We start from the raw sequence: 14,641 nt of genomic DNA on the forward strand, positions 1-14,641 counted from the left end.
GCTTTAGGAGGGACATCTCCAAGGAATAAAAGGGAACAGATTACTTATTTCAAGAGCACTGAGAAGAATTTCATGACTCTAGTGGTTTGGGGATGAATCAGTAATAGGTAGAGAGAAAACTGAAGGAAAAAACACAGTAATGATAAGCTTCAAAAAATTAAGGTTTTACAAGAAAGGAAATAAAATCAGTGTATTAGGTGAACTCAGCTGGTATCACAAAGACATAGGAGGCTGCTGAAAGCAGAAGTCAATGTGTCCACGGATGCAGGTGCTGCTAAAAGAAGTATGGAAAACTAAATTCTCATCTTCCCAAGCAGGATGTCCTCAAAGTCTAAAACTAAAAAACCAATAAATACAAAAGAGCATTTAGAAATATACAGATAAGTACTAAAAGAGTGAGCTATGGCTGGATGCAATAGCTCACACCTATAATCCCAGCACTTTGGGAGGCCAGGGTAGAAGGATCATTTGAAGCCAAGAGTTCAAGACCAGCCTGGGTAACGTATATTCCCAAAAAATAAAAATTAGATAGCATGGTGTTGTGCACCTGTAGTCCCAGCTACCTGGGAGGTTGAGGAAGGAGAACTACTTGAACCCAGAAGTTTGAAGTTACAGTGAGATATGACTTATGTCACTGCACTCCAGCCTGGGCAACAAAGAGAGGTCTTGTCCCTGAAAAAAAAAAAAAAGAGCTGGCTCAGCGCCTGTAGCTCAGTGGCTAGGGCAACAGCCACATACACAGAGGCTGGCGGGTTTGAACCCAGCCCAGGCCAGCTAAACAACAATAACAACTGCAACAAAAAATAGCCGGGGGTTGTGGCGGGTGCCTGTAGTCCCAGCTACTTGGAAGGCTGAGGCAAGAGAATCGCTTAAGCCCAAGAGTTTGAGGTTGCTCTGAGCTGTAATGCCACAGCACTCTACCCAGGGTGACAGCTTGAGACTCTGTCTCAAAAAAACAAAACAAAACAAAAAACGGCTAATTAATGTACACAGTTACGATTTAATAAAAAAAGGGAAAATAAAAATGCAAACATTTGCAACAGGAAAAAAAAAAAAACAGCTAAAAGATGAGGGGGGCTGCTTAAGGAGCAGAGGAGCAGCCACATACACGGAGGTGGAGGGTTCGAACCCGGCCCAGCTAAAACAACAATGTCAACTGCAACAAAAAAATAGCTGGGCATTGTGGTGAGCACATGTAGTCCCAGCTACTTGGGAGGCTGAGGCAAGAGAATCGCTTAAGCCCAAGAGTTGGAGGGTGCTGTGAGCTGTGAGGCCACAGCACTCTACCAAGGGTGACACAGTGAGACTGTCTCAAAAAAAAAAAAAAAAAAAGGGTACTGAATACAGATTTATCAATAACTCTAAAATGTAGGACGGCACCTGTGGCTCAGTGGGTAGGGCGCTGGCCCCATATACCAAGGGTAGCAGGTTCAAATCCGGCCAGTCAAACTACAAAAAAAGAAAAACAGCCGGGTGTTGTGGCGGGTACCTATAGTCCCAGCTACTTGGGAGGCTGAGGAGTTGGAAGTTGCTATGAGCTGTGATGCCAGCGCACTCTACCAAGGGCAATAAAGTGAGACTCTATCTCTAAAAAAAAAAAAAAAATTAAAAAATAAAATAACTCTAAAATGTACATTAGAAAAGAACTATAAAAAAAAAAAAAATCAATTTGTTTCCTGGAATCCTGGTTAAGTAAAATACTACTTTTAATTAATAAACATTACAATCAAACTAGAAAGACTAAATATACTTAATCAAGAGAACTAAAAATCCAGATGTGTGGCATGAGCTTAATCCAGATGTGTGGCATGAGCTTAATCCAGATGTGTGGCATGAGCTTATCTCACCTTTTGGATTTCTAAATGAGAGTCAGAGTCATCCAAAAACTCTAGGGGTGGTGTTTGTTTGTCAATGACTGTCCTTCGGTTACCACGTGGCTCCTCACTGGATTTCTCCTCAGGGTCCATAACCACTCTCCTGTGGCAAAAGCTGTTCCTCTCTGGCACAGTCTTTTCCTCCTTCACTCCAACCTCTGGGACGGATTCTTTCTCCTTCTGAGGAGCTGTGACTTTGACATTCCTGGCTGGTCCTTCACCCCTGACTGGTCCTTCTCCACTCCTGGTCGGTCCTTCTCCACCCCTGACTGGTCCTTCTCCACTCCTGGTCGGTCCCTCACTCCTCACTGGTCCTTCACTCCTGACAGGTCCTTTTGCACAGCTGGGACGCTCTCCTATACTTGGTTTTGCCCTAGCGGTGGCTTCTCCCTTCCTTTTTGGCATTGATTTCCCCAGGATGCCCTGAATAGCCTTCAGGTAGATCATTGTAGAGCCCTGGTCTCGAAGTCTATCCCTCTTCCTTGTCTGGAGCTTGTTTGGCTCCTCAGTTGTATCATTCTGACCCTCAGCTTCAGCTGCACATTCAGAATTTGTTGAGTTATGAGAACTATCATTGGAATCAACCTGGAAGAAAAAAAAAGATTTTGAAAACACTGTTCCAAGAGTATTTTATACATGAAGCATTTGGCAAATTATAATTCAGTGGTGGCTACAAAGGGAAAGTGGCTAAGGCAAAGATCCTGTCCAAGTGGTGGTTTTCATCCCACTCCACTGAGAAGTGCCACCAAGAAAGGGTCTGATTACTGTCACCTTATACTTATCAGACGATATCCTCTTAATACAGTAGGATAATGAGCTGAAATTAACAGTTTAATTATACTAGACTGTGAACTCAAGAAAGGCAAGGACTAGCACACACTTTAGAGCACACAAAAGAGCAAAACAGAAGCTCAGTATTTTCCCACTGAATAGATCCCTCAGAAACCAGCTAGCCCAATCCCATATCTAAGAGTCAAAGAAACCTAAAGACACAGTTAGGGGAAGGGCTGGCCCAAGGGACCCCAATCTCCCAAATCTTCGGTGCAGCATTCTTCTCACTTTGCCCAAACTCCTCAAAAGTACTCTGCAAACATCTTCCCTCAAATCATAACCTTGATGTTGGAAAGTGTTTCAGGCTCCCAAGGAATGCACTGAAGTCAATCGAGTGACTCTAACTCCTCCCAATCTTAAATCTCCTCATAGTCAGAGATGAAGCCTCAGCCCCTTTCTTCATTTCCCTCCCCTACTCACTCACTCCAGGAGTCTACAGGGAAAAAACTAGATTATTTGTCTGCAAAATTTGCTGTAGAAACTCTGATCCAGTCTAAGTGCAGCCTGGCGTAATAACACTCTATAAGTCCTCCAGTCATTCTGTAAGCAATAGACCATTACCCTATGCATTCTACAGCCTCTAAAACAAAACTTTTTAAATCTGTGAGTATTAAATTCCTCTCAAAAGTAAATACACTCAGGGAGGGAAACTCCACATACCAACCTCAATAATATTTTTCCTCTAATGAGGAAAAGAATCTTTCCCAAGGAATGTCCAGAAATAAAGGAAAGGTTGAATAGTCACATACCTTTAAAAACATTGCAGCTTTTTTAAAGGAAAGGTTGCTCTAATGTTCATGCTACATAATGGAGTAAAAAAAAAAAAAGTAGCTGACTAACAAATACAAGGTATTCTCACTTTTGAAAAGACAAAAACATTTTATATGTATATACTTACAAAGCCTAAAAAGATATTTTTGGGATATGGAATGGAAAAAGACTTAGGCTCTTGTAAGTTTGTATAGTTTGACATTTTTCTTCCAAGAAGCACATAGTATCTTTCTTCTTTTTTTTTTCTGAGACAGAGTCTCACTAAAAATAGAGCCGGGCTATTTTTTGTTACATTTGTCATTGTTATTTAGATGGTCAGGCCCTGGCTCAACCCCGCCAGCTCAGTGCATGTGGGCTACAGGCGCCAAGCTAACACATAGTATCTTGCTTATGGCTCAGTGGTAAGGCGCCGGCCCCATATACCGAGGGTGGTGGGTTCAAACCTGGACCCGGCCAAACTGCAACCAAAAAATAGCTGGGCGTTGTGGCGGGCGCCTGTAGTCCCAAGCTACTCGGGAGGCTAAGGCAAGAGAATCGCTTAAGCCCAGGAGTTGGAGGTTGCTGTGAGCTGTGTGACACCACGGCACTCTACCGAGGGCCATAAAGTGAGACTCTGTCTCTACAAAAAAAAAATAAATAAATTTGTTCTTTTTCAGACCAGGTGCAATAGTTCATGCCTGTAATCCTAGCACTTTGGGAGACCGAGAGGAGAGAACTGCTTGAGGCCAAGACTTTGAGACCAACCTAGGCAACATAGTAATATCCTCCCCCATCTCTACAAAAAAAAAAAAAAGTTTTAATTGGCTGGTTGTAGTAGAACATGCCTATAGTCCCAGCTACTCAGAAGGCTAAGCTAGAAGGATGGCTTAAGCCCAGGAATTTGAGGGTACAGCAAACTATGATCACATCACTGTACTCTAACTTGAAAACCTAGTGAAACCCAAATCTCAAAAAAAAAAGTTTGTTGTTTTTTGAGACACTCTCACCATGTCATCCTTGGAACAGTTCCATGGCATTACAGCTCACAGACACCTCAAACTCTTGGGCTTCAGTGATTGTCTTGCCTCAGCCTCCCAAGTAGCTGGGACTACAGGCGCCCGCTACAACGCCCGGCTGTTTTTTGCTGCAGTTATCAGAGTTATTTTAGCTGGCCGGGGCCAGATTTAAACCCAGCCAGCCTCAGTGTATGTGGCCAGCACCCTAACCAATGTGCTTGGGTACTGCGCCCAAATCTAAAAAAAAGTAAAAATAAAACATTATCCTGACTCAAGGACCAGAGAAAAAACATAAATTTTTTAAAAAATCATTTAACCCGGGCGGTGCCTGTGGCTCAGTAGGTAAGGCGCCGGCCCCATATACTGAGGGTGGCAGGTTCAAACCCGGCTCCGGCCAAACTGCAACAAAAAAATAGCCAGGCGTTGTGGCGGGCACCTATAGTCCCAGCTACTCCGGAGGCTGAGGGAAGAGAATCACTCAAGCCCAGGAGTTGGAGGTTGCTATGAGCTGTGTGAGGCCACGGCACTCTACCGAGGGCCATAAAGTGAGACTCTTGTCTCTAAAAAAAAAAAAAAAAAAAGAATCATTTAACCTCACTTTGGGAGGCCAAGGCAGGTGGACTGCCTGACCGCACAGGTTGGAGACCACCCTGAGCCAGAGTGAAACTCTGCCCCTAAAAATAGCCAGGCATTGTAGTGGGCGCCTATAGTCCCAGCTACTTGAGACACTGAGGCAAGAGAATAGCTTGAGCCAAAGAGTTTGAGGTGGCTGTGAGCTGTAACCCATGGCTACTACTGGGGGCCACAAAGTGAGGCTCTGTCTCAAAAAAAAAAAAAAAGAAAAAATTCATTAAACCTTTAGAAATATACACAAAAATAGATGATAGTATAGCAGTAATAATTTGTTGTGGGTCTTTTTTGAAACGGGGCTACTGCCTGGGCTAGAATACAGTGGCATCATCATAGCTCACTATAACCTCAAACTCTTAGGCTGAAGCAATCCTCTTACCTCAGTCTCCTGAGTAGCTGGGACTACAACTCATAGCCAGCAAAATTCCTCATTTTTTTGCAGACACATGGTCTTGCATGTTGCTCAGGCTGGTCTTCAACTGCTAGCCTCAAGCCATTCTCCCACCTGGGCCTCTCAAAGTACTAGGATTACAGGCCTGTAATATTTCTTCCTAGAAATACTCAAATTATTGGTAGCTGCTAACTCTGGGGACAAAAAAGGTAGCTTTTACTTTCATTTTGAACTTCTCTGAACTTTTGAGTTTTCTTACTTTCTGAATTTCCTCATGTGTCTATACAGATTATCTGGGGAAGATGATGGGCCATTTTTGTTTTCATTATACCTTTCTGTATTTAAGAAATTCTAATAATTAACAATAAACTTGGTAACTCCCTAGGCTTGCCCTATAGGTCACAGCTCCAGCTATCCAGCTGCTTCTTTTTTTTGCAGTTTTTGGCAGGGGCTGGGTTTGAACCTGCCACCTCCGGCATATGGGGCCAGCGCCCTACTCCTTTGAGCCACAGGCACCGCCCCCCAGCTACTTCTCCATTGCCCATTTCTCTGCCTGCTACCAACCACCTGCCATTCTGGGCCCATCATGCCCTTACACACTGTCATCAGCAGATCTTATTTCCTCTTGTTTCTGTTCCATTTTATTTCTGACAAACTCTTACTAATCCTTCAAGGCCCCATCTCCAGTCTCTGACTGGTTCTCCACCTCTGCCCCCTCCCTTCCTGCAGGCTAAGTAGGTATAAGGCAATGTGGAAAAGGGGGGCCTAAAGCCAACTGAGGAACACCTGCAGCTTCCTTCAGAAGGGCTCTGCTCCTCACTTCAAGCCCACTGGTGCCACTGGGAAGTACAGACCCAGAGTTACAGATGCTGGGGGGGGGGGGGGTTTGTTTGTTTTTCCCAAGTAAAACCAGAAATCTTGAATTTAATGCATTTTTTTCATCCATTCAGCAAGTACTCACTGGACACTTTCTCTGCCTGCAGGCCTATTCTGGATCATACAAAACACCTCCCTCCTGGCTTGGCGCCTGTAGCTCAGCAGCTAGAGCACCAGCCACATACACCAGAGCTGGCAGGTTCGAATCCAGCCCAGGCCTATCAAACAACGACAACTACAACCAAAAAAATAAATAGCCGGGTGTTGTGGTGGGCACCTATAGTCCCAGCTACTTGGGAGGCTGAGGCAAGCAAATCGCTTGAGTCCATGAGTTTAAGGTTGCTGTGACCTATGACACCACAGTACACTACCCAGGACAACAAGGTGAGACTGTCTCAAAAAAAAAAAAAAAAAAAAAAAAAACTGCCTCTAGAGTTTATCTCTAAGTGGTGAGAGAAAGGAAAAACAGAGGAAAAGCAGGGCAAATAAGTAAAATATATGTTAGAGTGAAAAATGGCAGACATCAGCAAGTCTTGACTTCCAGGTAGGGATTTGGGCTGAGGTCATAAACTCTGTGTGTGCAGGCACGTGACAGAGTCTCACTCTGTTGCTGCAGCTAGAGTGCTGTGGCATCAGTCCAACACGCAGCAACCTTAAACACCTAGGTTCAAGATCTTCATGCCTCAGCCTCCCGAGTAGCTGAAACTGTAGATATGTGCCACCGCCCCAGCTAAATTTTTCCATTTTTTTTCTTAGTAGAGACAGGGCCTCACTCTTACTCAGGCTGGTCTTGAACTCCTGAGCTGAAGCAATCCTCCCACCTCAGCCTCCCAGAGTGCTAAGATTATAGGTGTGAGCCCCCATGCCTGGCCAAAGTCATAAATTCTTAATGTGAATTTTCCAAAATGTTATATACAGTGAAGACCTAGCAGGCTATATTCAGTCCATGGACCAGGGGTTAGCCAACACTATTTATGAAGTCCAGAGCTATAGTTGGGGAAGAAAAAAAAGGGTAGTAATACAGTAATATACTTCATGTTTTCATATGGAATGACAATTTACCAAGCTGCCACAGCTATCACTCCTCATTCACAGAAAGGGAAACTGCCACACAGCTTGTGAGTGGCAGACACAGGATTCAGACGCAAGTCCTCCCTAAAATCCTAGAAACCAAGGGAGAAGAGTAGTGAAAACATGAAGAACATGATAGAAACACTATCAAAGGCTGCAGGAGTCAAAGACACTGAGGAAGAGTTTCAACAGGTGACAAAAAGCAATAAAGGTTAGGAGTAGGCAGAATGTGGACAGAAAGTGCAGAAGAGCGAAACTGCCTGCTTCAAAAAGGAGATTTCGTTCTTCCTGGCAACAGTGCTAGGTGAGCGGCTCCAGCCCCTCCACCACTGAACAATCCCAACAGTTCCCAGCCAGCGCCTGCCTTCTCTTTCCCTAGCCTTCCTCTCCAGTGTGCGAGAGGAGCTCTAAAACTCGCAAATCCTACACCAGCATGCCTCAGCTTAAAACCTTTTGGGCACACTGAGATGTCCTTTGATCTTCCTTGTCCATCAGAACTCAGATGTCAACTATTCAGTGAAGAACTTCCCAGTGGTTAGCTGCTCATTCTACTGACCCTCCGATACTTCAAACATTCCTGGTACAGTACTCTGTTCACTGCCCTGTAACAAGAAATTTTTCAGTCTGCCAAGTACAGCCTTAGTGTCCCTGGCTTTCATAAAATAACTTTACAGGGCGGTGCCTGTGGCTCAGTGAGTAGGGCGCCGGGCCCATATACCAAGGGTGGCGGGTTCGAACCCGGCCCCGGCCTAACTCCAACAAAAAAATAGCCAGGTGATTTGGCAGGCGCCTATAGTCCCAGCTACTCAGGAGGCTGAGGCAAGAAAATCGCCTAAGCCCAAGAGCTAGAGGTTGCTGTTGAGTTGTGACGCCACAGCACTCTACCAAGGGCGACAAAGTGAGACTCTACCTCTAAAATAAATAAAATAATTTTCCAATCCCTAGCACTCTCCACCCAAGCACTGGTCATCTACCAGGAGAAGAGAGAAGACACAAGAAGGGGTATATTGTGAAAGCACGATCATTTGAGAGCCAAGCTATCTGGGTCTATCTCCCTGCACAGCACTCATCATCTTGCTGCCTTCACCTCTCCACTCCTCCCATCACGTGCCAGGCTAGAGCAGAGCACATGCTCCCTCCCTCTTCCAGGTGCAGCAGTGCAAAGCATACTGGCTTTGAAGCCAGACAGAAGCTCTGCTGCTTACAAGCCACATGGCCATAGCAGGTTATTTAACCTTTCCAAGTCTCATTTTCCCACTGCTTACACATAAAATAAGTGCTCAAGTACTTTTTAATTGTTATGAATCTATTTGTTAACTGATATGCAGAAATAATGCCACCTATTTCATGAGACTCTCAGGATGTGACACTCTATAGGTCAAACACTAAAAATCACCTCACGCCTATAATCCTAGCACTCTGGGAGGCTGAGGAGGGTGGAAAGCTTGAGCACATGGTTCAAGACTATCCTGAGCAAAAAACTGAGACCCTGTCTCTACTAAAAATAGAAAAAAATGAGGCAAGAGGATCACTTGAGCCCAAGAGTTGGAGGTTCCTGTGAGCTATGACACTATGGCACTCTACCCAGGGTGAAAGCTTGAGACTCTGTCTCAAAAAAAAAAAAAAAAAACACTAAAAATCACAGTTGATCAGGGCCTATCACATCATAAATGCTCAAATTTTCCCTTCCATTCTTCCTTCCCTAAATTGAATGTAGAAATTTAGATATGTCATAATAAAGACTAAATATAGAGAACTTGAAAGTGCTCATAATACAGTTAACCTCCTCTATGAAGGTTACAAGCTAAGATTATCAGGGTAAGGTTGGAATTTGAGAAAACCTCTCAAATAACTGCCCTGGAGGTAAGACGGGAACAATGTGAGGTCAGCCAGCAGTGATTCTAAAATGCTCACTCTAACAACTTTCTAAATATTTTGTGACCCAGCACAGAGCCTCTGTGTTAAAGGATAGGGGAGAGGGACACAAAGCCAAGTACATATCCCTCAAAGTTTATGGAGCAGACACAGAAGGGAGGTGAGGGTACCCTGGAAGGAACTGAGGGAGAAGATGGCATTTTTCTGAGTGCCCCTTAGCTATGGATGCTGACAGGATTTAGTACTTATGGCCAGGTGCAGTGGCTCATGAGTATAATCCTAGCACTCTGGGTGGCTGAGGCAGGACAAAGCTCAGGAGTTCCAGACCGGCTTGAGAAAGGAGACCCGTATCTCAAACAAACAAACAAACAAACAAAAACAAAAAAAAGAAAAGAAGAGAAAGAAAAATTTAGTCAGGCCTAGTGACAGGCACCTGTAGTCCCAGCTACTCAGGAGGCTGAAGCAGGAGGATCACTTGAACCCAGGAATTTGAGGTTGCAGTGAGCTAAACTGTCCATACAGCACTCTAGCCTGGGCAACAGAGTGAGATTATGTCTTAAAAAAAAAAAAAGGACTTAGGACTTGTTAGACAAACAAGCTCCCACACAGCAAAGCAAGAGGGTAGGGAAGAGGCACAGATGGAGGGGAAAGGTAAGAGAGGTCTTTTGAAATTCATTAAGATGAGTAAAGTACTGTTCCTTGTTTTCAAACTGACACACACACCCTGGGCAAAGACTTTAGCACTGCTAGAGATGGACAATTAGGAAAATATCAAAATCCTCTTCAATAAGAGTGATCTTTCTACAATGCAAATCTGCCTTTCCCCTGTATAGAACCACATATAAACATTGTAATGGCTTAGAATATAATCCAAATTCCCTTAGAATAAAGCCCACTGCCCTCAGTGTAGAAACCAAAGTCCCTTGGCTACTAAGACCTGGCTGCAATCTGCCCCTTCCCTGGCTCCCCAGCATCCCACAGGATGGACAGTTACAGACTGGACTACACTCCAGACCCCCTCCAGACTATGTGCTCCCAAGAATGTGTCTCATCATTCCAAGACCCAACAGCGTGCTTTGACACACAGTAACCCTCAAGTGCTTGTTGAAAGCATTAAACTGGCAAAACAAAGCCCCCGTGGCCTGAGAAAGATCGGTCCATAGTAGAATCAGACCCACCCAAATTAGAGACCACACCCTCAACTCTTGAGTTCCCAGAATGGCCTGAGCCAAGGATACAGCAGACCTGAAAGACTAAGTAAAATAAATTTCCTGCCTCTCCTTACACTAGGCTTCACTTTATCTGTAATTGTCAGTGAAGCTGAATTTAATCCATGTTATTTTATACTGTACCCAAGTCCTCTGAAATTGTGTCAAGAAAGATCTTTATGACACGATTATATTGTATGGCCAGCCAGTGGCTAATGCCTGTAATCCTAGCACGCTGGGAGGCCGACGCGGGTGGATTGCCTGAGCCCACAGGTTTGAGACCAGCCTGAGCCAGTGCCAGACCTCGTCTCTAAAAATAACTGGGTGTTGTGGCAGGTGCCTGTAGTCCCAGCTACTCAGGAGGCTGAGGCAAGAGAATCACTTGAGCCCAAGAGTCTGAGATGGCTGTGAGCTATGACACCATGGCACTCTACCAAGGGTGACAAAGTGAGACTCTGTCTCAAAAAAAAAAGAAGAAATTCATGTACCGGGTGACGCCTGTGGCTCAAGGAGTAGGGCACCGGTCCCATATGCCAGAGGTGGCGGGTTCAAACCCAGCCCTGGCCAAAAACCACAAAAAAAAAAAAGAAATTCATGTACCCTCAAGAGTTCTGATCGCAACATCCACAGTGAAAAAGACCTAAAGCACTTCAGGTTCCCCAGGATAAACAGCCAGATACACTTTCTTTTCTCAGCTCCACATAAGAAATAGCTGAGGAAAAGGTTAACAGTAAAGCCACTTTCCGGGCAGCGCCTGTAGCTCAGTGGGTAGAGCACCGGCCCCATATATCGAGAGTGGCTGCAACAAAAAAGCCGGGCATTGTGTCGGGCACCTGTAGTCTCAGCTACTTAGGAGGATGAGGCAAGAGAATCACCTGAGCCCAGGAGTTGGAGGTTGCTGTGGGCAATTAAAAAAAAAAAATGTAAACTCACTTTCCTTAGGGCTTGTTTTTATTGCTGTTGTCAAATAACTTTCAAGGCAGCCTCTCTCATCCCAAATAAGACTTTTTCTTCCACTCCTCCACATGCAGAACAACTCTTTTTTTTTTTTTTTTGAGACAAGAGTCTCAAGCTGTCACCCTGGGTAGAGTACCATGATGTCACAGCTCACAGCAACCTCCAACTCTCGGCTTAAGCGATTCTCTTGTCCCAGTCTCTCAACCTCCCAAGTAGCTGGGACTATAGGCACCCACCACAACACCCAGCTATTTTTTTTTTTTTTTTTTGCAGTTTTTGGCCAGGGCTGGGTTTGAACCCACCACCTCTAGCATATGGGGCCGGCACCTTATTCCTTTGAGCCACAGGCACCGCCCTTTTTTTTTTTTTTTTTTTTTGGTTGTAGTTGTCATTGTTGTTTGACAGGCCCGGGCTAGATTTGAACCTGCCAGCTCCGGTGTATGTGGCTAGCGCCTTACCCGCTTGAGCTAGAGACGCTGAGCCTTTTTTTTTTTTTTTGACAGAGTCTCACTGTCACCCTGGGTAGAGTGCTATGGCATCACAGCTAACAGCAACCTCAAACTCTTAAGCGCAAATGATCCCCTTGCCTCAGAGCCCCCTCCCCCAAGTAGCTAGGACTACAGGCGCTAGTTTTTCTATATTTGGTAGAGACAAGGTCTCACTCTTGCTTAGGCAATCCACCCACCTTGACAGTGCTAACCGCAACAGCCAAACTACTTACTTGAGCTCCAAAACCTAGAATGCAAACTCTAAGATCATGATCTTTGTTTTGTTACTGGAGAATTCCAAACACCTAGAACACTGCCTGGCATAAACTAAGCCCTCAATAAATTACTATATTTACTCAAAGCCTAACTGAATGTGCAGATGAAATGTACCTTCTCGGTGAAGCACTCCTCAGTCTGCCCCCAAGAACTGATGAAACCCTCTTGCATGTTTCCGTTGGGGCACTAAATATTTAACCCTCAAAAAAAAAAAAAGGAAAAGAAAAAACCCACACCACCAAGCAGTGTGCTGTAAACCATGGCTTTGCTGGTGAAAAACCACATCAAGAACAACGTTCCTTGGTTCTGTGATTCACAGTACAAAGGCACAATTCTTTAAACTGACAACCAAATTAAATACATCTGTCTCTCTTAAGCAGGCACTCTACCTTCTGCTGCAGAAATTCTCCAACCTGGCAGCACATTTACAACTACCCAGGAAGCATTTAAAAATCTGGAAGCCCAGTCCACATCCTAGTCCAATTAAATGTTTCTCTGAGATGGGAGGCAGACATAGCGTTTTTCCAAATAGCTTAGCGTGCTGCCAAGTTTGAAAACTACCTTCCTATGAACTTTAGGCCACCTCTGGAAGACTTGTTCTTCCGAGTTTGGGTACAGGAGACTTTTGGGAACATGCCAAAGACCTTCAAGCATGTGATGTTTTTTAGTCTCCTTCCACCAAAATTCCCACCTCCAACCTCAAACCACGTGGAAGGGGCCTCATCGACTGCAAGGCGTGGCAGCCACCTACCTTAAGGCTGCAGGCTTCCTCCTCTAGAGAAGCCATTTCTTCTACAAAGGAGTTGGCAGAGTGTAGAGGGGATCCCCTTGATGAAAGGTGCCCGCGAGTGCTCCGAATCAGGAAGCCTTTGGAGGCGGCCCCGCCCACACCTGGGCCGGAAGAATTGTTACAGTAGGAGGAATTTCTCCCTCGGGATGAGCCCCAGGGTAACCGCGGCTTGCAAGCCACATCATCCTCCTCCTGGGCTTTCAAGCACTTGGGGCTGCCGGCCCCTCCTGAACGCGACACAGAGCTACGACGAGCTGGCCGGCTGGAGGGGGCCACATCACTGGGCTCCCGGAGGCAGCTGCGCTTGCTGGGACACCCTTCCGACGTGCTGCTCCAGTGGTACTTGACCTTGCGCCTCTCCGACGCCATGGGCACCTGCAAGGTAAAGGGGGCCTGGATTCCAACAACTCCTTTCCTGGCTGCCCCACCTCAGATTCCCACCACCCCGATCCCCCTAGGGAGGGCGAGCCAGCGGAAGGTCAGAGTCAGGGACTGGCCTCACTGACCTTTCCCTCTTCTTTCCACTGCCCATCACAGTTCTCAAGGTTTCCGAGATATCAAAGCGCTTCGACTCAGCTTGCAATTCCAAAGCGCTTCAGAGAAGTCAAATCGATTCGAAATTTACTAAAGGCTTCGGTTTGGCTTCCCAGCCCACGGCAGGCTCTCCGAGATCCCCAGGAGCTTCAGTTTGCAGGCGCTACTTCAGGGACGCCAAAGCGCTTCCGGGACTACAAAGCCCTTCAGAGCTGTCAGAGCGCTTCAAAAGACCACAGGCGCTTTAAGGTCCCCACATGGCGGCCGGACCCGCAGCCCTAGGGCCAGGCGCGCGGCCCGAAGGCCCTGGCCGCCTAGAGCCGGCCGGAGGGCAGGGCCGGACCCGGCGCCGCAGCTCGCCCTGCGCCCGCCGCCCCGCCACCCAGCGCTGGGCCGGAAGGGGCCCGAGCCGCCCCTCGGGAGCCGGCGGCGCCCCGGTCGGCCGCCTCAGGACAGACTCTCGGCCCGCCCGGCCGCCGCGGCCCAGACGCCGGCCCTGCTGCCCCCGCCGTCCCGCCTGCTCGCTGCCCGCCCCAGTCCCGCAGTCCGGTACGGACTCCGCCCGAGCTACAACCACTCCAGCCTCCTCGGCGTCCGCCCTCCGGAACCAGCCCCGAGGCCCGCAGCCCGGCGCGCGGCGGGGGCGGGGCCTGCGCCAAACGGAGGGCGTCCATTGCTCGAAATGGCAAGGGGCGGGACTCCGAGCAAGATGGAGCCCGCCTCTTGGTCAGGAGGCTTGGGGGCGGGACTCTACGCCTCACGAAGCTTTTCCATTAGTCGGAAATCAGACGGGGCGGAGCCACTCACGTGAGCTGGAAGAGCGCGAAGCTGAGGCCAGACCGGCTGTTCCTCGGGCCAGCCCTTTGTACTGCTAGTGGGTGTATGTATCTCGTAATGCTGCATCCTGCTGCTCGGCGTTGGCCCTGTCTCTACCCGACGCTTTCAGATCCAGATTGACTCATTGAACCTACACCAAACCTTGTACAAAGCATCATTACCCCATAGAGCAGGAAACTGGCTCAAAGACACAGTGACACACCCAGAAAGGGGCAGAATTAGAAGTTAGAATTTAGA

At 46.8% G+C, this 14,641-nt stretch overlaps 1 protein-coding gene across 2 annotated transcripts in view; it reads right to left on the minus strand.

The window, feature by feature from the left end:
- The window catches only part of TATDN2 (TatD DNase domain containing 2), a 46,199-nt gene extending 32,043 nt beyond the window's left edge, over positions 1-14,156 (minus strand). Inside the window, exons 1-3 of one of the 2 annotated variants that reach the window (XR_008381828.1) lie at positions 13,540-14,156; positions 12,995-13,408; positions 1,848-2,459 (exon numbers count right to left, since the gene is read on the minus strand). Coding sequence is in view for 1 of the 2 variants with exons in the window: in XM_053600169.1 (XP_053456144.1) it covers positions 1,848-2,459; positions 12,995-13,402 (1,020 nt within the window). In the remaining variant the exon portion in view is untranslated. The remainder of the gene's footprint in view (positions 1-1,847; positions 2,460-12,994; positions 13,409-13,539) is intronic. The other variant, XM_053600169.1, reaches the window with a different exon arrangement.
- Positions 14,157-14,641: the final 485 nt, after the last annotated feature.

Source organism: Nycticebus coucang, chromosome 8 (genome assembly GCF_027406575.1).
Source record: "Nycticebus coucang isolate mNycCou1 chromosome 8, mNycCou1.pri, whole genome shotgun sequence".
Lineage (NCBI taxonomy): Eukaryota > Metazoa > Chordata > Mammalia > Primates > Lorisidae > Nycticebus > Nycticebus coucang.